This window comes from Paramisgurnus dabryanus, chromosome 14, assembly GCF_030506205.2.
Source record: "Paramisgurnus dabryanus chromosome 14, PD_genome_1.1, whole genome shotgun sequence".
NCBI classification, from domain to species: Eukaryota; Metazoa; Chordata; class Actinopteri; order Cypriniformes; family Cobitidae; genus Paramisgurnus; species Paramisgurnus dabryanus.
Genome location: NC_133350.1, coordinates 24,377,041 through 24,398,836, shown reverse-complemented (window position 1 = coordinate 24,398,836; position 21,796 = coordinate 24,377,041). Strand labels below are relative to the sequence as shown.

Below are 21,796 nucleotides of genomic sequence, written 5' to 3'. Positions count from 1 at the left end.
ACATTATTTGATGCAGGCATTCAAGTAGGTTATGCACCATATTTAGTGCATCAATTGTAGCAAAAAATGTGAACTTGTGAGTTTCTTAATCTGTGATTTGTAAAATGGGATTTGTGCAGCTGCACTGAAGGATTTGTGAATGTGTAACTGTTGTGTTGTATTTGAGGGAAAGAAAAAAAATCTACAAGTTTGCATCTCGTCCTCTGCGACTTCAAGTTTACTGATACACATGTGTGGATAATCTCTACAAATACAAATTCCACTGTCACAGGTGTGCAGTTGTTTTGCACCAAATATACCTTCATAGATATGAACCCTCTACACAAGGGGAGCCCAATTCTGCTCCAGGCCATTGACAGTCCTGCAGACTTCAGGTTCAAATTTAATCAAACACACCTGCCTTTAATTTTCAAGTGATCCTGAAGATTTGATTACTGTAGTTGCTTCAGGTGTATTGGATTTGGGTTGGAGCTGAATTTTACAGGACAGTCGCTGGCCAGTAGTATTGGGCACCCTTGCTGTGAAAATGTGACAAGCACACTCAAAAATAGTCGAATGGACTACTAGTCAAGAAAAAAGGCAAAAGACGTGACAAAGTTGGTAGTGTAAATGTGAGGAAGCAATTTTATGATCAACATTTGTCTTTCGTTTTAACACTTATGTTTTATAATTTAGCCAAAATGAGGTGTGATAAGAGGAAGCATAATTATAATTAGACGTACGCCTACGATGCCTTAAAATACAGCCTACTGGGGGCAGCTCACTATTTTATGGAGCAGTGTTTATGTTCTACATAATATCCTTGATCTCTCTGGCATGTTTTGAATCATGGGCTCTAAATTAACTCCTTTAGTTTTTATGATCTTTTATAGATAATATGTTATTAACATATTATGTGAACGAGTATGAAATGGATAACTCGCAGTGTTTTGAGGTCACCATTACACTTGAAAGGTCAATTTTTTCTCCAGCGAAGCATGTCATGCATCTAGCCAGGCCCCGACTTCCCAGCAGACTGGATTTAAAGGGAATTTGCGACTGTTAATCATACTTGTAGAACAGCCACACCTTCCTTTTAAGATCTTGCCTGCTGCTCTATCCACGCGGCCTGCACCTGCCAAGAAGATCCAACACGTTTCTGACACATTGCCAATGTATGACATTGAACAAAAGGTAAAACAGAGTTTTTGTTGATCTGTTTTTATTTGCAAACATGAAAGTCATTTTTGTATTTGAAATGTTCATCAGACTCTGTTTAAGGGATTATAGATAGTGAATGTTACACTGAAATAGCTGCACAATCTGATAAAAGATTTCTGAAAATGTTGAATCTAAAACAGAAGATAGATCACTTTTATATAGAAGGGCGGTTCATCTCTAAATCAAGTGAAAAGATCATACAGTAACTTGATTTTGTAATGTGATTAGCCACATGTGCTTACATTACTGTAATTATCATACATGTCAACACTACATTTTGAGGTTTGAAGGAATAGGATCAAAAACCAAAAATCTTCAAATACAGAAATCCAAGGAAAGTATGATGATCTTTTTAAAATTAAAGAAGATCTAGAAGAAAAGATATGTTTGGCAGAAAAGAGGTAGTCCTGTAGTACTGTTTGCTCTTGCTGACATGACATCAAACTTGAAGAGAACACAAGTTTACATGATTGCTGTTCTCGCATTTCAGTCTCATTTTGTTTCCTTTTTCTTATTTCATGGCCAGATGCATAGCTCTGCTTCATATTGTCATCTCAGTAAACAGTAACACATGCTGTAAAGTGAGGCAGGGAAGGCGGGGCCTTACGTAATTTGCGGGCCCTACGCAGCTTGTGTAGTAGGCGTATATAGCTGATTGGCTCTGACTAATGCAAATAAAATGCTAATTTTCCTCTCGCAAGAAAAGCCTTACTTGGGCCACATATGGGGTGTTTGTGGAAGGTTATAGTGGGCAATTTTCACATCTTTAACCTGTTATTGTACTTATGTACAGTTCATGTAGCCTTTGGCCTAAAAGCATAAATTTAGTCTAATTTGAAAGCAGACACTTGTATGTTTTTTGTAAAGTCCGAATAATTTTTTGTGATAATGCAAAGGTTAAAAAATAAATTTCTAATAATACCCAAACAACTCAATCCAAGAAACCCTCCGCTCAGTGTGAAGCTATTTGGGTTGGAGGAACTTACTCAAGCTGACCCTGAAAAGCAAATCCAAGCCCTGTTCGAAATAAAAGTCATTGGACATCAACACCTCTTGTAAACATCTGGGCACCCTAAACATTGCCTCACCATTCCATTTGTCCCACTTGCAAGATCCGTATATCTTGTAGCATTTTGAGGTAGCATCCTACAGTGCAGTTGGCAATCACTCTACTTAGAAGGTGCTTTGGTAGAAACACCTCTTGAAAATGTGGAGTGACTGCATAGAACTGCATGAAATTGACGGTGTAATCGCCATCATGGAAAGGTAGCCTCATTTTCATCTACACATCTTAGTGGTCTAAATTAGACTGGAAGTTTACAGCTTCGGACAGTGCATAAACTGAAAACCAATTTCAGCAAACTGCAACCAACTCCTGGAGTCCATGCCTGGACCACATTAGATCAATATTGGGAGTGCACTTTTTATGATACAAAATGCAATCAACTCTTACTGGGTCATCTAACGTCTGAATGTCAAACTGATCCGTGTCCTTCTGACCAAATTTGCTTAATCTCAAAATGAGCTTCATTACAGGATCAATTTCGACCTCTCTGAATGACTGCCTGAACAGATCAAGGATAATATTAGGATGTTCATTCCACCCAGGTTCTTTAGGTCATTTTTGAACATGGAAGGACGTTGTAAGTCCTGGGGTGAAAGCCCTTTCAACTTATCTGAAAACTGCTAAAAGACAGCATTGATTAAAGCAACACTATGTAGTTTTTTTACCTTTAAATAATGTCTCTAAAATTATTTCAGTGATAGAACAACTTTTAACTGGACAAATTGTACTGTTGCTAGCTGCTACATTCACACTTTGAAAGTGGCGGTGGAGGGTAGGAAACACAGCCCGCCCCTCCCCCTGCCTGCAGAAGAGTGTCTGATACCAGGCACTGTTGCGCTTTTCAACCACATGGGGGAGCTGTAAGTACTTTTTACATGAAACTACATAGTGTTGCTTTAAGCTGACAGCCTGTGCTTTGACAGCCAACTCTTGTCCTGAACAGTAGATATGGGTTGGTGCAATCAGCTGGCAAACAGCTGTTGTCTAGTAAATAACCCATATCCACATATGCCAAAACCATGCCATACGTTTTCTTAAAATGTACTCCATCTGAATGCCTTATTATAGTACTAAAACTGTTGCTACAAACATAAAATATCTTCTTTATTTAAAAAAACCTCAAAATGTGATCGCGACTTTAACATATGGAGGCCACCATTACTGTTTACACGCAGTGCATTATGGCTCGAGAACTTCATTTGGCCAGGCAGATGGAAGTTGTTTAGTTCCAATGCCACATTGCAATGCCTTTGGCTTTTACTTCCAATTAAAATGTGCATTTTTCAGGGTATTTTTTAATACATATTAAAGGGACACCAAGTCTGAGTGTTATTTCTCTACAAGCTCCCCCTAGTGTCTGGGAGTAAATGCTTTCAAACACACTGTCGTAAAAACGAACTGTTGTCCCTCCCCCCTCGCAACCAAGTTTATCAGCTGCCAACCCATCTGAGCACAGGAACCGGCTATTTCCAATCCAGTTATGTCTATCTAAGTTAGGTAGGGAATAAGGGTGTAACGATTTCGATTTTAAATCGAAATCGATCGAAATTATGTCATAACCTCGAACTTTGAATTAAAAAAATGGGATCGTCGATGCACCACGCCCCCATGTCACGTCTGGTCGGCTTGCCAGGCATTGGAAAAACCTCTCAGATATTTATATTTTAAACACGAGGGATGTATTGCTACAACTCCTTGAAATGAATATCATAAACAGGATTACTACCTAGTGATCTGACTTCAAACTGAGCGCAGCTCTCTGCCTGTGCGCGAGAGTGAGGCGCCAAGATGCAGCGGATTATATTTTAAACAAAAGGGATAGTTTGCCTCAGACAGTCACTTCGGACAGGTGCGAGAGCGCGTGCACGTGAGACAGAGAGAAGCGCAGCTGCTTATGACGTGCTGGATTTATTTCAGATGCTAGTCCAAGACGCGCGCATTAAGTCCATGTGCATGCAAGAAGGAATCCTCTCTCTACAAGCTCTCTCGCGTAAAGTGAAGCCCACAAACCCCCATGTGAGGAAAAGCACGCAATGTGCATGTTAATGTGAAACTATAATAATAAAAATAAATATTAATGGCATAGCATTTTTTGTCTTTAAATCTTAAATCGAGAATTGAATCGAATCGTGACCTTAGAATTGAAAATGTAATCGAATCGAGGATTTGGAGAATTGTGACACCCCTAGTAAGGAATATTTTATATTCAAACACTTCCTGTTTCAGTTTGTGACTGTTTTTTATTTCACATATATCATTATCTTTAAGATGTTTGTTTACTTTTTGATTCAGTTCTATATGTTCTGTTGGTTGTATTTTATCCCAACATTTATCTAAAACTGAAACAGGAAGTGCTTCTGGACCAATGTTGTTTACATCTTGTGAAATGGTCTATAAAACCGTTTTCTTGTGGGATATCTAAGAGTGTATGTTTCTGCTGTAATGTTTTTAAAATAAGACGGTAGTTTAAGAATATGCTTACCCTGAACAGATGTTGATAGAAAGCAAAGCACACACACACTTTGTCAGTTGGCATACAAGAACAGCTGCTGCCAAAACACAACACTTATTTTGGTTCATTCTCGCCTCTTTTACTCTGTGATCGTCTTCGATTTCAGCGTGATGTTCAGTGTTTTCTGTATTGTCTTCAGCATTCATGTCAGCTACAGTTTTGTTAGCTCTGGTTTTTCTTCTCCAGTGATCTTTTAATTATGCAGTGTTTGTCGTAGTAAGTCATTTTCGTACATTAATCAAGTCATAAATATAAACAACAACGATAAGGCTGCTATCGCAAGGCCGCCAGGATCTTTGACTATTAACTGGTTAATCTACACTTAGGGTGGCCATTCGTGCCAGTTCTGCCAGACACGTCCCGAACAGGATTTCGGGTGCGTTCTCCAGAAGTCCCGTTGGTCGACAGCATACGTCATCAAGGTTTAATATTTCGGGTTCAACTTTAGAAAAGCAACCATTACATTTTAAGGTAAGAATGAAACTACAATGATTGTATGTCTTAAACAAAATAAATCTTAATTTTCCAATGTATTTAACTTAAATGTGTGAACCTCGATGACGTATGCGTTCGAGCAACGCGACTTATGTTGCGTTTACAACAGCCGCGGTAGAGGCGACAAAAACGCGATACACGTTGGACGCTTGAACATTTGAGTTCACTCGCTTTATTCGCGCGTGAAATTCTTGTCATTCAAGAAATTCGAACGGAATTTCGTGGGAGGGGCTTCTGCGAGGGGCTTTTCAACTCCTGTGTTTCTCGCGGCAACGCTCAATTCGCTTACCACGTGTACCGCGCCACAGGTAATCGCGTCTTTGCATTGACTTAACATGTAAATCACCCGCGCTTGCCACCTCTATAGTGGCTGGTGTAAACGCAGCATTACGGAAAACGCACCCAAATTCCTGTTCGGGATGTGCCCGCGGATCTGGCACGAATGGCCATCCTATCTGCACTGCAATCATTTAGGCACAGTATGCTGGAATTTTTTTAACAATAAAAATGTTCCTGGCGCAAGCACGGTTGTATTCCCAGGGAACATCCAGTGCATTCAAGGTATATGTTTTATTCGTAAGTCGATTTGAATAAGAGCGTTTGGCAAATGCATACATGTTTAAAACGAGTGCTAAATCAACTGTAACACATATTATAATGTAACATTTAGTGTAGAAAGTCTGTAAACATGTCTAGATGAACCACTAAGCAAGAAATTTTTCTAGCTCCTCCACGTTGGCCGGCCCTGGGGGGGAGCGCATGCATAATGTTCAAATACTGTTTTTGTAACCGCACTGAGCGTTCACAGTAAACCTTAGAGGAACGCCGACCTACTTCCCTGATTCATTCGGACAGAAGCATGTATCATTCATGAAGAAAGCTGTTCCTCCAAACAGCTGTTTTTGACTCATCCTCCTCATTATTGATTTTGTCGTTTAAAAACAAGTCACGGAGGAATGGCCACTCGCCCACGGAAGGGCATTTTGATCCAAGGCTGTTTCGACAACATCCCTTCACTTCCCACAACCGCTGACAACATCCTACCGGCTACCGCTTAGCTGTCTCATTACGCTTCAACAGATATGTGAGTGTAGACATGCGGCGTGGCATATGTGTATATAGAAATATATATATACAAAGAAGCTGTTGAGGCAGAAAGTACATTGCTTTCACTTTTTATTTGCCAATTATGTGTCAAACGTCAGCGCTCTCTCTTCTGGGGTTTGACAAGATGTCTTTATAAACTATATACTGGGTGTGTATAACTATACATTTTTCTTAAAGGAACAGTTCACCCCGAAATAAACATGCTGTCATGTAATTTCAAATAACAGCATGTGGGTTTGGAACGACACGAGAGTCGTTCATTTTTTGGGTTTTAAATCGAATTAAATGCGGTTGTTCGTCGCAGTCTCTGACAGACTCTAATGAAGCATGCATATTAGTTTTCTGTCTTCGATAATTAGCACTGAAGGCTAGAATCCTCCCATCCGTCACAAAACGACACGCAGCCTTTTTTATTTGACATGGTAATTACGAATAACAATAGTCACGGGTAAGGGCAAAACGGAGGATGATAATGAGAAACAACAACATTGGGAGCGCATTCATTTGTCACGTTGGACGTGGGCAGGCCTCAAATGATAAACCAGTCAGGACACTTGAATGTTCGTCGAGGTTCGTCATCAGCCAATCAGAGATGACATGCGACGTGAAAGACAGTGGGATTAATCAATCAGACAGCTCTTTGTCAGATGAACCGCCTGCTTGCTGCGTGACTGATGGAAGCCTTAATAGAAGTTCCTGTCCTCTGTCGCACCCTGACAGTGTTGCATGCAATTTTCGCGTTCATTCTGCTGAAATCTAGGAACAAATATGCAACCCTGTCTGTGAAAACTCTTTTAATTTATTTATTGTTTTTACATAAACCCACCTTAAATATGTAAAGAACATTCTGTGTAAATATAACCTTGTTGAATTTAAAGTGAAATCAAACTTTGAAGTTCCTAATCTCATTTTTAGATCAAGAGACTTCTCTCTTATATAGAGACACATTTATTTGTGGACACAGATGAACCAAAAGCACTGCTTATTGACCAAAAGCCAATTTAATTCTCGTTTCCGACAACAGCTGGATACTGAAGACATTACACTAATGTTCTCCTCAGACCAAATAATGATGCCGCCGGCGTGTGAGCGTACAGCTTTTGTAATAAAGAAACAGGGTAAAGATAATTTCTGTGTTCTCGGAATAGTTTGGCTCCAAATGTGTCCGAGTTCGTATGTGCTTGATGAGTTATTTTTCAACTGTTGTCAAGGAAACTATGGTGAACTAACAGTCAGTTTTGTTTTCTTATTACTTTAGATCTGTGCTGTCAATCATAGCGGAATATGATGGTACAAATAGGGCAACCAGCGTCAATTATTCATGGTGCCCTGCGCCTCTTTCCCTCGTGACATGTAGGTGTGACAGGACTGTCATAAACTTGTGCTGTGCAATGATAATTTAAGATTGTGGAAGGTGGAAATGACTTGTGCTCCCTCCCAGTGGAAGTCTTTTTGCCATTATGTTCTCGAACCAAAAGATTAATATTTGATTTCTAGGGGTGTCACGATTCTCCAAATTCTCGATTCGATTACATTTTCCGATTCTAAGGTCACGATTCGATTCGAATTTCGACTTTTACTTAACTCTTTCACCGCCAGCGTTTTTAAAAAAAAGTTGCCAGCCAGCGCCAGCGTTTTTCATGATTTTCACCAAAGTTTAATGCCTTCCAGAAAATGTTCTTCTTTAAATAAATAAACATACAATATACCAAATGAAAGAACAGACCCTCTGCTTTCAAACAAAAAAAACCGTTTCATCCTACCTTTAGTGGTTCTTTTGCAATCAGCTTTTGAATATGGGTAGGTTTTTGCAAAAACACCATATTTTGAGCAAAAAGCAAAAATAATTCCATATTTGTGACGGACTTTTCATAGAGATCCCATTCAGAGCGATCTTTAAAACAGACACGGACATGCAGCCGCTTGCCATAGGGCAATACTTCCGGTTTTAAAAAGTTGCGGAAGATAATAGCGGTATTGCGGAAAGACGGAAAGTCTCGTCATTGGCGGGGAAGCGTTTTCTCTTAATTGACGAGATATCTCGTCAATGGCGGGGAAAGAGTTAATTTTTTTTAAATAACAGGTTGCCATTCCATTTTTAGACTAGAATTTTATGAAATATAATATCTGACCTTGAACCCAGCAACCATATATAATTGTTTCACAGTCTCTTTAATAGAATACATCCAGAAATGTATATGTATAGAAATGATGTGTCGAGTTTTTAGGGTAAACTCCCCTTCCACTTGAGCAACAGCAGGAAACTGCAGGATCTCTTAAACCTCAGTGAAATTAAATCCTAATTTCTTCTGTCTTTTTACTTCATTCTGTTCAAAAACGCTCAAGATGTGTTTAGTCCCAAGAGAGGTCACACTAAACACAGAAGGTGCCTATTTTTTGTACCTATTTCCTGTATTTTTGTTTGTATCTTAAATTATTTAAATAGATTGAAAAATAATATGGATGGACATTAAAGTGGTGGTGGCTTAAGACTTTTGCACAGTAGTGTATGTCTTGGTCAACTTGAAAGACAATTACGGACATGAAATTTAGCAGTTTGAATGTACTACTATCCACGTTCGTAAACACCACTTATGTACAATTTTAAATGTATATTAAAAGTATTATTACTGATGCTACAGTAATAGTGTTAATATGTAATCCATAGGGAATGAGATTAAGCTTATTTGGCGCGGCTCCTGAATTTACAGTGAATAAGTCACGGCTGAAGGGGCATTTTTAGACACGGTTTGAAGTGGAGTTAAACAGCCTCTCATATCTATGGTATATACTTAGTTGCATTAAAATGTTGTTCACGTATTTGGAAATCTATTTTACCCTACTAATGCATATAGCTGTACTGTGTGGCCAGGCAATTTGTACCATGCGCCTAAAACCATTACTTTATAATTGAACCGATACCATTAATGATGTAAAATGCCTATTTGTGGTTAATAATGGTGCTGTGTAAAATATTTAGGGCCCGAGCACACCGGGGTGTGAGGACCCTATTGTTCTTCAAGGAGTTATTATTATTATTATTTTTTTTTTTTCTTCTCCGACTTCAGCGGGACTTTAGAGGGCCTAAACATACTCGAAAACTCATGAAATTTTGCACAGATGTCAAGAGTGGTGAAAATTTAAGTGTGGTGTGGGCTTTGGAATTAGGCGTGGGAAAATGGCTCTATAGCGCCACCTACAAATTTTCAATGAAGCAGCCCTCGGACTGTGTTTAACGTACAATTACGAAATTTGGTACGCTTCTGTAGCATGACAGGACCTACAAAAAAGTCTCTTGGAGCGAAGCCGTAAACCAAACATGAAGTCAGCTATTCAGAGTTATTTTTGTGATTTGGGCGCAGTTTTTGTCATTTCCAGGCGTCATACTTTAACTAACTCCTCCTACAGTTTTCGTCGGATCATCTTAATATTTGGTGAGTGTCATCTTAAGGCCTAAAGATTGTGATGCTAAATTGCGAAGGATTTGACTCTACGTAAAAATTTGTGTCGGTTCTGGCCTGACAAAGTTTGATGTTTTCCCATGAAACAGGAAGTTGCTGGAACTCATGCATACAATGTCCGATCTGTCCCAAATTTCACATGATTGCTAAGAGTCCTGACCTGAACACATCTACATAACAATTTTCATTTATAGCCATAGCGCCACCAGCTGGCAACCTGAAGGAACATGTTTTAGCACCACTTTCAAATATTCAATGAAGCAGCCCTTGGACTGTGTTTAATGTACATGTACGAATTTCGGTATGCTCATGTATTATTACAAGCCCTACAAAAAAGTTTCTTGAAGCAACGCCCTACACCAAACAGGAAGTCAGCTATTTTGAATTATTTCTCAGATTTTGGCTCAGTTTTTCTCATTTCCAGCAGTCATACTTTAACTAACTCCTACAGTTTTCGTCGGTTCATCATCATATTTGGCGAGTCTCATCTTAAGGCCTTTGTGATGCTAAATTGCGAAGGATTTGATTCTATGTTAAAATTTGTGTCTGTTTCGGCCAGACAAATTTGATGTTTCGCTATGAAACAGGTTGCTGGAACTCAGGCATACAGTGTCCGATCTGTCCCAAACTTCACATGATTGCTAAGAGTCCTGACCTGAACACATCTACATGTCAATAGTCACTTATGGTTATAGCGCCACCACCTGGCAACAGGAAGTGACATGTTTACAATGATTATGCAATGTCTGATCTTTCCCTAACTTCACATGATTAATAAGAGTCCTGGACTGAACACATCTACAGTCACTTATGATGCCAATAGTCAGTTATAGTTATAGCGCCACCAGCTGGCAACAGGAAGTGACATGTTTACAATGATAATGCAATGTCGGATTTGTTCCAAACTTCACATGAGTGATAAGGGTCCTGAACTGAACACATCTTCATGTCAATAGTCACTTATGGTCATAGGCCACCAGCTGGCAACAGGAAGTGACATGTTTACACTAATTATGCAATGTCTGATCAGTCACAAACTCCACATGATTGATAAGAGTCCTGGACTGAACACATCTACACGCCAATAGTCACTTATAGTTATAGCGCCACCAGCTGGCAACAGGAAGTGACATGTTTACAATGATTATGCAATGTCTGATCTGTCCCAAACTTTACATAATTGACAAGAGTCCAGGACTGAACACATCTATATGCCAATAGTCACTTATGGCCATAGCGCCACCTGCTGGCAACAAGAAGTAACATGTTTTACACTGATTATTCAAAGTCAGATCTGCCCTACATTTTACATGATCAATAAGGGTCCTGGACTGAACACATCTACACGCCAATAGTCACTTATAGTTATAGCGCCACCTGCTGGCAACAAGAAGTAACATGTTTTACACTGATTATTCAAAGTCAGATCTGCCCTACATTTTACATGATCAATAAGAGTCCTGAACTGAACACATCTTCATGTCAATAGTCACTTATAGTTATAGCGCCACCTGCTGGCAACAAGAAGTAACATGTTTTACACTGATTATTCAAAGTCAGATCTGCCCTACATTTTACATGATCAATAAGAGTCCTGAACTGAACACATCTTCATGTCAATAGTCACTTATGGTCATAGGCCAACAGCTTGCAACAGGAAGTGACATGTTTACACTAATTATGCAATGTCTGATCAGTCACAAACTCCACATGATTGATAAGAGTCCTGGACTGAACACATCTATATGCCAATAGTCACTTCTGGCCATAGCGCCACCTGCTGGCAACAAGAAGTAACATGTTTTACACTGATTACATTTTTGTTTACTATAAATAGCATTGTGGGTAGGTATTGTGGTTGAAAAGATTTATCATTTTAATTTTATAAAAAATTGATTTTACATTTTAAGATTTAAAATTACGTTTCTGGACAACTGCATTGACAACCCTGGGGCAATGCATCCAAACTCCTTACTATTAAACGCTTAATAGTAAGGTGACTACGGTCTGATGTTGCTATCTTTACACTGAGGCTGTTGTGAAGATTCAAAGATCGCATTTTGTAATGTTTTTGTTTTAGCATATTTACAGGACCTTGGAGACTTAAGATACATCTGTTACCTTGGATAACTTGTTAATGGTAGATAACTTGCTGGTTTTGAATGATTTTTTAATGCTGTTTCTTTCCCATCAGGCTGCCAAGCTTCCCATGTCCATCATTATCGTTGGAGTTGGCCAAGCTGAGTTTGACGGTAAGTGTTTCTACACAGGGCCTTAATGGTGTTTCTTGTTTCCGGATGTCAGCCACTAGTTAAGGGTTGGCCATTCCTGGAGAGCCACTGTCCTGCAAAGTGTGTTTGATAAGGGTTGGAGGTAAACTTTGCAAGACAGTGGCGTTCCAGGACCGAGAATGCCCGCCACTACTCTAGTTACACTTTCTCAGTGACATCACGCATGTCATTAAAGGTGTCATCGATTATTGGTTAAGAAGCACTATGTAATCTGAATTTAGGAGTCAAAGGTTGAATTCCAATCAAAAATGATCATGCCTATGCCCTATTCTCTTTGAAGATCCTAAGGGGGTGTGCACACCAAGGCATTTACGCCGGCTGGCACTCAGTTTTTCTTTTCTTTTTTTGAGCCGAGAGTTGAAATATTCAAATTTAGGTAAAACACTGGGTTAATGTCACTTCTAACTCTGCCGTCCAATCACAGTGGAGGAGTGGCGGGAAAAAATCACAATAACCAACCGGCGCATCGTTCAACGACTGATAAACAAAGCAAAAGTATCATACCAAGGCGCTCAGCTGAAAGAAAGCTGGCAAGGGCCTAAAGTTGACGTTTTCAGCCATGTTTAAACAAATCAACGTATTTTTTAACTCTTTCCCTGTCATGCCGCTCTTACCGAACTTATAAAACACTGAAGCATCCACTGATTCAAAACTCTATGCATGTTTTGATCATTGCTCTAAATTTGAGCAGGCGGAGACAGAGTTAATAAACCGACAGTAGTATTAACAATTAGTCAAATAAATACTTTTCTTGGTCATGACATTTATGGAGTATATGTAGTCCGGATCATTTTAAGAGACTCAGTTTGGACTAATCACAGAGCGAGATGTAATTATCAACCATATTGTGTTAGTTAAATACATACAGCGGGGAAAATAAGTATTTGACACATCAGGATTTTTATCAGTAAGGAGATTTCTAAGTGGGCTATTGACACAAAATTTCCACCAGATGTAGCCATCAAGCCAAATATTGAATTCATACAAAGAAATCAGAACATTTATGTGTACAAGTTGAGTCATAATAAATAAAGTAAAATGACACAGGGAATAAGTGTTGAACACGTGAAGAGAACAAGGTGCAAAATGGCATACAAAGCCAGGAGATCAGCTGAAATCTGTCAGTATTGAGAGAGAAACCCTGCCCATTATCAGTACTAATTGATATCAGCTGCTTTAGTCCTAATTGATGGCCTATAAAGGCTTCTCATTTACCCAGGAGGCACACAGGAAAGACTTCATGATGGGTAAAAGCAAATAACTCTCTCAAGATCTTCATAATCTTATCGTTGAAAAGCATTTTGATGGAAATGGTTATAGGCGCATTTCCAGATTGCTGAATGTTCCTGTTCGCACTGTGGGGGCCATTATCCGGAAATGGAAAGAGCATCAGCTCACCATAAACCGGCCAAAATCAGGTGCTCCACGTAAGATCCCTATCCAAGGAGTCCAAAGAATAAACAGGAGAGTTCTCCAAGAGCCAAGAATCACTCGGGCAAAACTTCAGGAAGACCTTGCCTCAGCAGGTACTGTTGTTTTAAAGAAAAAATTATAAGCAATGCACTGAACCGCCATGGCATCCAATGCACGCTCACCACGCAAGACTCCATTTCTGAACAAAAAGCATGTTGAGGCTCGGTTAAATTTTGCGAAAGAGCATTTGGAGAAGCCGGTGGATTATTGAGAGACTATAGTATGGTCAGATTAAATCAAAATTGAACTTTTTGGCAGTCATTTTACACAACATGTTTGGAGAAGAAATGGCACTGCCCACCACCCCAAGAATACCATACCAACAGTTACGTTTGGGAGTGGTAGCATCATGGTTTGGGGCTGCTTTTCAGCAAGTGGTACTGGCAGACTTTGAAGGCAGGATGAATGGAGAAATGTACCGGGACATTCTGGATAAAAAATCTGCTGCCATCTACCCGAAAGCTGAGGGTGGACATTTCAGCAAGACAATGATCCCAAACACAAGGCCAAGGAAACAATGAAGTGGTTTCAAAGAAAAAAAATACAAGTTGTTTGAATGGCCCAGTAATTCACCTGACCTAAATCCCATAGAAAATCTATGGAGAGAACTGAAGATCAAAGTTCATAAAAGAGGCCAAAGGAACCTTCAAGATTTAAAGACCATTTGTGTGGAAGAACGGGCCAGAATCACTCCTGAGCAATGCAGACGACTGGTCTGTCCATACAAGAGGCATCTAGAAGCTGTAATCACCAACAAAGGCTTTTATACAAAGTATTAAATAAAGTATGTTCAATACTTATTCCCTGGGTAATTTCACTTTATTTATTATGACTCAACTTGTATACTTAAATGTTCTGATTTCTTTGTATGAATTCAATATTTAGCTTGATGGCTACATCTGGTGGAAATTTTTAATAGCCAACTTAGAAATCCCCTTACTGATAAAAATGCTGATGTGTCAAATACTTATTTTCCCCGCTGTACCGTCATGTCATGGCATGAACTGTAGTAAGCAGTCAGTCTACTCAAGAAGCCAAGAGAGACCTTAATCAATATTAAAATAGAGCGTCCAAGAATTACAGCAGACCGTATAGACACGCAGAGGTCGAAGATGAGCTCCTGTTGGATGAGGTTTACAGGTCATGTGGAGAAAGTCTGGTGTTTGAGGAGTCTGTAATGGAATTCTCTGTGTGCACTCCTGATACGGAGACCAATTACTTACAGCTGCTACCAATGCTCTGAGAGATGATTAGAGAAATAATGGCCTTGGGTAGACACTTGATGACTTTTTAAAATGACTTTATCATTATGAATACAATTAAAGCAGTGTGTATGAAAGAGTAATATTTAATTAATACACACTGAAATGTATGGGGTCACAAGGAAGTTTGTTCAAATCAGAGTTCGCATAGAAAATTTAAATAAAAAAAAATGACATTTCAAAAATCTCAGTAGTTTCACTATAGACCGGTCTAAATGGAGAGCAAATGCTTTTCATATATTTTGAGAAAAAAAGAGGCATTTGGAACTGAAACACACATAAAAATAAAATGTATACTACAATGCACTGTACCTCGCTCAAAAAAAGTGTATGCCAAATGCATAAATGTAAATGTAATTGCTGAACTATCTTTTCTCACAGCTATGGTTGAGTTGGATGGCGATGACATAAGAATCTCTTCACGAGGAAAACTAGCAGAGCGAGACATTGTCCAGGTGACAGCTTCTTTTCTTTATAAGCAATACCCAATGAAAGTTTGTTCAAAATACATGCATGTTATGTTAACCATTTAGTTTTAAATAGCTGTGACTTGTGGCTATGTCTCTTTTATAAGCAATCAAATCCACATGGCATGAACATTTTAATTACTTATTTAGTCACTGTGGAACTGGGCCCTCATGTACCTGCTTCATACCATTACCCGCATTATAATAAAAAGATTCATTATGTAGGAATGCAACCTGTCATTAGTAATAGTAAGAATATATCTGGCTTCTAGTCACAGCCTTGGGTAAAACTGAGAGTCTTTAACCTATTTTTTGCAAGAAAATACTGAGAGACTATGTAAATCATTCTTATGTCAAAAATATGATGAATGAAAATGCCTCAATGCAGCTTTACATCAAAAAGAACACGGAAAACAGAACAATTATTGAATATATAGAATAGGTATGATATTCTATGAAAATCCTCATAAAAGATTGTATTCTACTTAAACAATATGTAGTTTTGAATGAATGAATAATACACTAGAAATGAATTATTAAATGGGCGTTCATGAATTGATAAGTATGAAGTATGGTAAGACTACAAGGGCAAACGGAATGAATGAACGAATGATATGTTGGGAATGAATCAATGATATGGTTGGAAGGAAAGAATAACTGAAGGTGGCTTGATAGATAATTATAGTAGGAGTAAAAGGATTAAATGAATGGATGAATGAATGAATAAGAGTTGCAGGGTGGGTATGATGAGAGGGAAAGGGTTGATTTAAAAAAAGAATGAATGAATGAATGAAGGTGGCTGGATGAGTATGGTGAGAGGGAAAGGGTTGATGAAAGAAAGAAAAGAAAGAAAGAAAGAAAGAAAGAAAGAAAGAAAGAAAGAAAGAAAGAAGGTGGCTGGATCAGTATGGTGAGGTGGAAAATGTTGATTTAAGAAAGAATGACTGAATGAAGGAAGGTGGCTAGATGAGCATGATCAGAGTGAAAGGGTTGATTCAAAGAAAGGATGGATGGATAGATGATTGAACCCTGAATGATATGGTATGAATGAATAAATAAATAAATGAGGGTGGCTGGATGAGTATTGTGAGAGTGAGGCAGTTGATTGAAAGAAAGAAAGAAAGAAAGAAAGAAAGAAAGAAAGAAAGAAAGAAAGGAATGAATGAATGAATGAATGAATGAATGAATGAATGAATGAATGAATGAATGAACACATAAATTATATGGTATAAATACATAAATAAATGAGTGTGGCTGGATGAGTATGGTGAGAGGGAAATGGTTGATTTAAAAAAAGAAAGAAAGAAAAAGGAAGAATGAATGAATGAATGTGGCTGGATGAATATGGTGAGGTGGAAAAAGTTGATGAAAGAAATAAAGAAAGAAAGAATGAATGAATGAATGAAGGTGGCTGGATGAGTATGGTAAGATGTAAAAGGTTGATGAAAGAAAAAAGGAAAGAAAGAAGGAAGGAAGGAAGGAAGGAAGGAAGGAAGGAAGGAAGGAAGGAAGGAAGAAAGGAAGGAAGAAAGAAAGAAAGAAAGAAAGAAAGAAAGAAAGAAAGAAAGAAAGAAAGAAAGAAAGAAAGAAAGAAAGAAAGAAAGAAAGAAAGAAAGAAAGAAAGAAAGAAAGAAGGTGTGGCTGAATGAGTATGGTGAGATGGAAAATGTTAATGAAAGAAAGAATGAATGAATGAATGAAGGTGGCTAGATGAGCATGATGAGAGTGAAAGGGTTGATTCAAAGAAAGGATGGATGGATGGATGAATGATTGAACCTTGAATTATATGGTATGAATGAATAAATAAATGAGGGTGGATGGATGAGTATTGTGAGAGTGAAGCAGTTGATTCAACGAAAGAAAGAAAGAATAAAAGAAAGAAAGAAAAAAATGAATGAATGAATGAACACAAAAATAATATGGTATAAATAAATTAATAAATTAGGGAAAGGTGGTATGGTGAGGTGGAAAAAGTTGATTTAAAGAAAGAAAGAAAGAAAGAAAGAATGAATGAATGAATGAAGGTGGCTGGATGAGTATAGTGAGGTGAAAAAAGTTGATGAAAGAAAGAAAGAAAGAAAAAAAGAAAATAGAAAGAATGAAGGTGGCTGGATGAGTATGGTAAGATGTAAAAGGTTGATGAAAGAAAAAAGGAAAGAAAGAAGGAAGGAAGGAAGGAAGGAAGGAAGAAAGGAAGAAAGGAAGAAAGAAAGAAAGAAAGAAGGTGTGGCTGAATGAGTATGGTGAGATGGAAAATGTTAATGAAAGAAAGAATGAATGAATGAATGAAGGTGGCTAGATGAGCATGATGAGAGTGAAAGGGTTGATTCAAAGAAAGGATGGATAGATGGATGAATGATTGAACCTTGAATTATATGGTATGAATGAATAAATAAATGAGGGTGGATGGATGAGTATTGTGAGAGTGAAGCAGTTGATTCAACGAAAGAAAGAAAGAATAAAAGAAAGAAAGAAAAAAATGAATGAATGAATGAACACAAAAATAATATGGTATAAATAAATGAATAAATTAGGGAAAGGTGGTATGGTGAGGTGGAAAAAGTTGATTTAAAGAAAGAAAGAAAGAAAGAAAGAAAGAAAGAAAGAATGAATGAATGAATGAAGGTGGCTGGATGAGTATAGTGAGGTGAAAAAAGTTGATGAAATAAAGAAAGAAAGAAAAAAAGAAAATAGAAAGAATGAAGGTGGCTGGATGAGTATGGTAAGATGTAAAAGGTTGATGAAAGAAAAAAGGAAAGAAAGAAGGAAGGAAGGAAGGAAGGAAGGAAGGAAGGAAGGAAGGAAGGAAGAAAGGAAGGAAGAAAGAAAGAAAGAAAGAAAGAAAGAAAGAAAGAAAGAAAGAAAGAAAGAAAGAAAGAAAGAAAGAAAGAAAGAAAGAAAGAAAGAAAGAAAGAAAGAAAGAAAGAAAGAAGGTGTGGCTGAATGAGTATGGTGAGATGGAAAATGTTAATGAAAGAAAGAATGAATGAATGAATGAAGGTGGCGAGATGAGCATGATGAGAGTGAAAGGGTTGATTCAAAGAAAGGATGGATAGATGGATGAATGATTGAACCTTGAATTATATGGTATGAATGAATAAATAAATGAGGGTGGCTGGATGAGTAATGTGAGAGTGAAGCAGTTGATTCAACGAAAGAAAGAAAGAATAAAAGAAAGAAAGAAAAAATGAATGAATGAATGAACACAAAAATAATATGGTATAAATAAATGAATAAATTAGGGAAAGGTGGTATGGTGAGGTGGAAAAAGTTGATTTAAAGAAAGAAAGAAAGAAAGAAAGAATGAATGAATGAATGAATGAAGGTGGCTAGATGAGCATGATGAGAGTGAAAGGGTTGATTCAAAGAAAGGATGGATGGATGGATGAATGATTGAACCTTGAATTATATGGTATGAATGAATAAATAAATGAGGGTGGCTGGATGAGTATGGTGAGAGGGAAATGGTTGATTTAAAAAAAGAAAGAAAGAAAAAGGAAGAATGAATGAATGAAGGTGTCTGGATGAGTATGGTGAGGTGGAAAAGGTTAAAGAAAGAATGAATGAATGGATGAATGAAGGAAGGTGGCTGGATGAGCATGATGAGAGTGAAAGGGTTGATTCAAAGAAAGGATGGATAGATGGATGATTGAACCCTGAATAATATGGTATGTATGAATGAATATATGAGGGTGGCTGGATGAGTATGGTGAGGTGGAAAAGGTTGATGAAAGAAAGAAAGAAAGAAAGAAAGAAAGAAAGAAAGAAAGAAAGAAAGAAAGAAAGAAAGAAAGAAAGAATGATATGGAAGGAAGGAAAAATAATTGAGGTTGGCTTGATGGATAATTATGGTCAAAGTGAAATGATTAATTCAGTGAATGAATGAATGAATGTCTTTAAAAATCAATTTCATCTATTTCTCCCCCTCTCCCCAGTTTGTGCCATTTCGGGATTACATGGACCGAACGGGAAACCACGTGTTGAGTATGGCACGGCTGGCCAAAGACGTCTTGGCTGAGATTCCTGACCAGTTCATCTCCTACATGAAGACCCGGGGAATCAAACCCAATCCAGCACCGCCCCCTTATACACCTCCAGGACACACACACCACACACAGATCTGATCCCATCCATGTGCTCTAAAAGTTAGTTTGAGACAGCGGCCCTTTCCCTGGAGCTAAGGGATAGCTACACTGGAGCTCTAAAGGTTTATCTCCTGAGGTTACCATGTGTTTGAACCCTCCGAGACACTCCGAGGTACAGTGGCGTTTTTGTTTGTGATCTTCAAATTCCTCCCGTTTTCCTTGGGTAGGACAGTGTGAGTCAAGAATCTGACCCAAAGGCAGTATTTTTTTCATTTTGTTCAAATATAAATATATATAAATAAATATCTAGGCCTGTGACTGTTTCTTATTTTGTGGATGAACTGACGAGAGCGGACAAGGACCTGGAGGATCACGTTTAAGGAAGCGATTTTTCTGGTTTCAACTCGTGCCTGTCTGTGGCTGTCTCACTGTACAAGGACAAACGTGCCCTATTCTGACATTTGACCTTATTTCACATCTGTATACAAGAGTGTGCGTGTGTATGGTTTTCAGTAAAGTTTTTAGATCTGTATCGCTTTATTTTGTATCAAGTCATGCACGTGTGAATTTGATTTGTGGAAAAACTTTGTCATTTGATTCTTTGTCCACATCCATTATGGTTTATGAATGCAGGCGTGAGTGTGAAGAGAAATAATACACATGAAAAGTATGATGAGTGCAATTTTTCAAGCTACAGTAATTGAGGAAAGCATGTGCTTGGTCTTTGATGCATCAAAAAATAAGCATGCGTGATATGACGACCAAAACCATTGCAACCCGACTTTCCTGATTTCTAATTTTATCACCCATGGGCTTCACACGTATAAAATTGCTGGACTGCAAATGGATCGAACGTAAATGCACATGCACGATAGACAGTATGAGCTCTCTCAGAGGCAGAAAAGGAGCGTGCTTCGGCTGTAGTTCATTCACCGATTCAATTTTGTCAAGAGGCTTTTAAACAAATTAGAGTATCTGATGTATCTGCACACTGCCAGTACAGGACTGAATGGAGGAGCTCTTGTAATGGAGCACATTACGGTCCTGAGCATAATAACCATGAGCATTTATCCCTGGGATTGTGCATGGGGCATTAATTACCTGCAGGCTGCTAAAAGGTGAGATGTATCGCTGCCAACCATAAAGCTTTGTTACACAGAGCGTTCAATTAAGTCACAGTAAAATCAAAAGCATCACAGTCCTTTCTTTACAGTACCTTTCATGTGTCATTAATGCATTTAATTTCCTCCATAGCCAAAAATTCAAGTCAATTTAAGTTCATTTAAGTCAAAAGTTTTTTTTTTTCTTGTGGTTGGTGTATAAAGTGTTAAACATTTTACGCACCTACACACAATAAACTTTTATTTCTTTATTAAAGGGATAGTTCACCCAAAAACGAAAATTCTGTCATCATTTACTCACTCTCAAGTTGATTCAACCACAAATTAAGATATTTTAAGATATTTTTTTAATAATGTAATTTAAACAGATGAGTTACAAAAAATTCACCCTCTCACAGTTGTCATGAAGGACAAAATAAGACAAAATTATTTATAGACCAATGTACCAGGCTGTAAACATATTATTTTCTACTGTAAAGTTGGCCATTTTAACATGGAGGTCAATGGGATTGACTCACTGTTGGAGCCAGCCTCTAGTGGACAGTCGATGAATTGCAGTTAAAGTCACTTCCGTATTAGAGATTCCGTACTTCATCAGAGAGATCGGAAGGCTGACCATCGTAGTAACCAAACAGTTTTGGAGCACCATTGACTTCCATTGTATTTTTTCCTACTATGGAAGTCAGTGGTGCTCCTGCTTCATTACAACTAGCTTTCTTTGTGTTGAGCAAAACTAAGAAATTCATATACGTTTGAAACAACCTGAGTTGGTGAGTAAATGATAACAAGATTTTTATTTTTGGGTGAACTATCCCTTTAAAGGAATAGTCCATTTTCTTAAAAAAAAAATTTCTCACCACCATGTCATCCAAAATGTTGATGTCTTTTTTTGTTCAGTCGAGAAGAAATTGTGTTTTTTAAGGAAAACATTCCAGGATTTTTCTCATTTTAATGGACTTTAATGGACCCCAACACATAACTCAACACTTAACAGTTTTTTTAAACAGAGTTTTAAAGGACTCTAAACGATCCCAAACAAGGCATAAGGGTCTTATCTAGCAAAACGATTGTCTTTTTGACAAAAAATAAATAAAAAATAAGCACACTTAAACCACAACTTCTTATCTATCTCCGGTCCTGTGATGCGCCAGCGTGACCTCACGTAATTGCATAGTGATGTGGAAAGGTCGTGTTACACATATAAAAATGCCCATTTGCGGACCATTTTAAACAATAAACTGACACAAAGACATTAA

The 21,796-nt window shown here is 38.0% G+C and overlaps 1 protein-coding gene across 2 annotated transcripts in view; it reads left to right on the top strand.

Annotated features, from left to right (window-relative positions):
- Positions 1-21,395, top strand: part of cpne5b (copine Vb) — a 179,295-nt gene extending 157,900 nt beyond the window's left edge. For both annotated transcript variants that reach the window (XM_065241715.1, XM_065241716.2), the window contains 3 exons: positions 12,036-12,093; positions 15,249-15,322; positions 19,270-21,395. In XM_065241715.1, coding sequence (XP_065097787.1) covers positions 12,036-12,093; positions 15,249-15,322; positions 19,270-19,458 — 321 coding nt within the window. In that variant the 3' untranslated portion in view covers positions 19,459-21,395. The remainder of the gene's footprint in view (positions 1-12,035; positions 12,094-15,248; positions 15,323-19,269) is intronic.
- Positions 21,396-21,796: the final 401 nt, after the last annotated feature.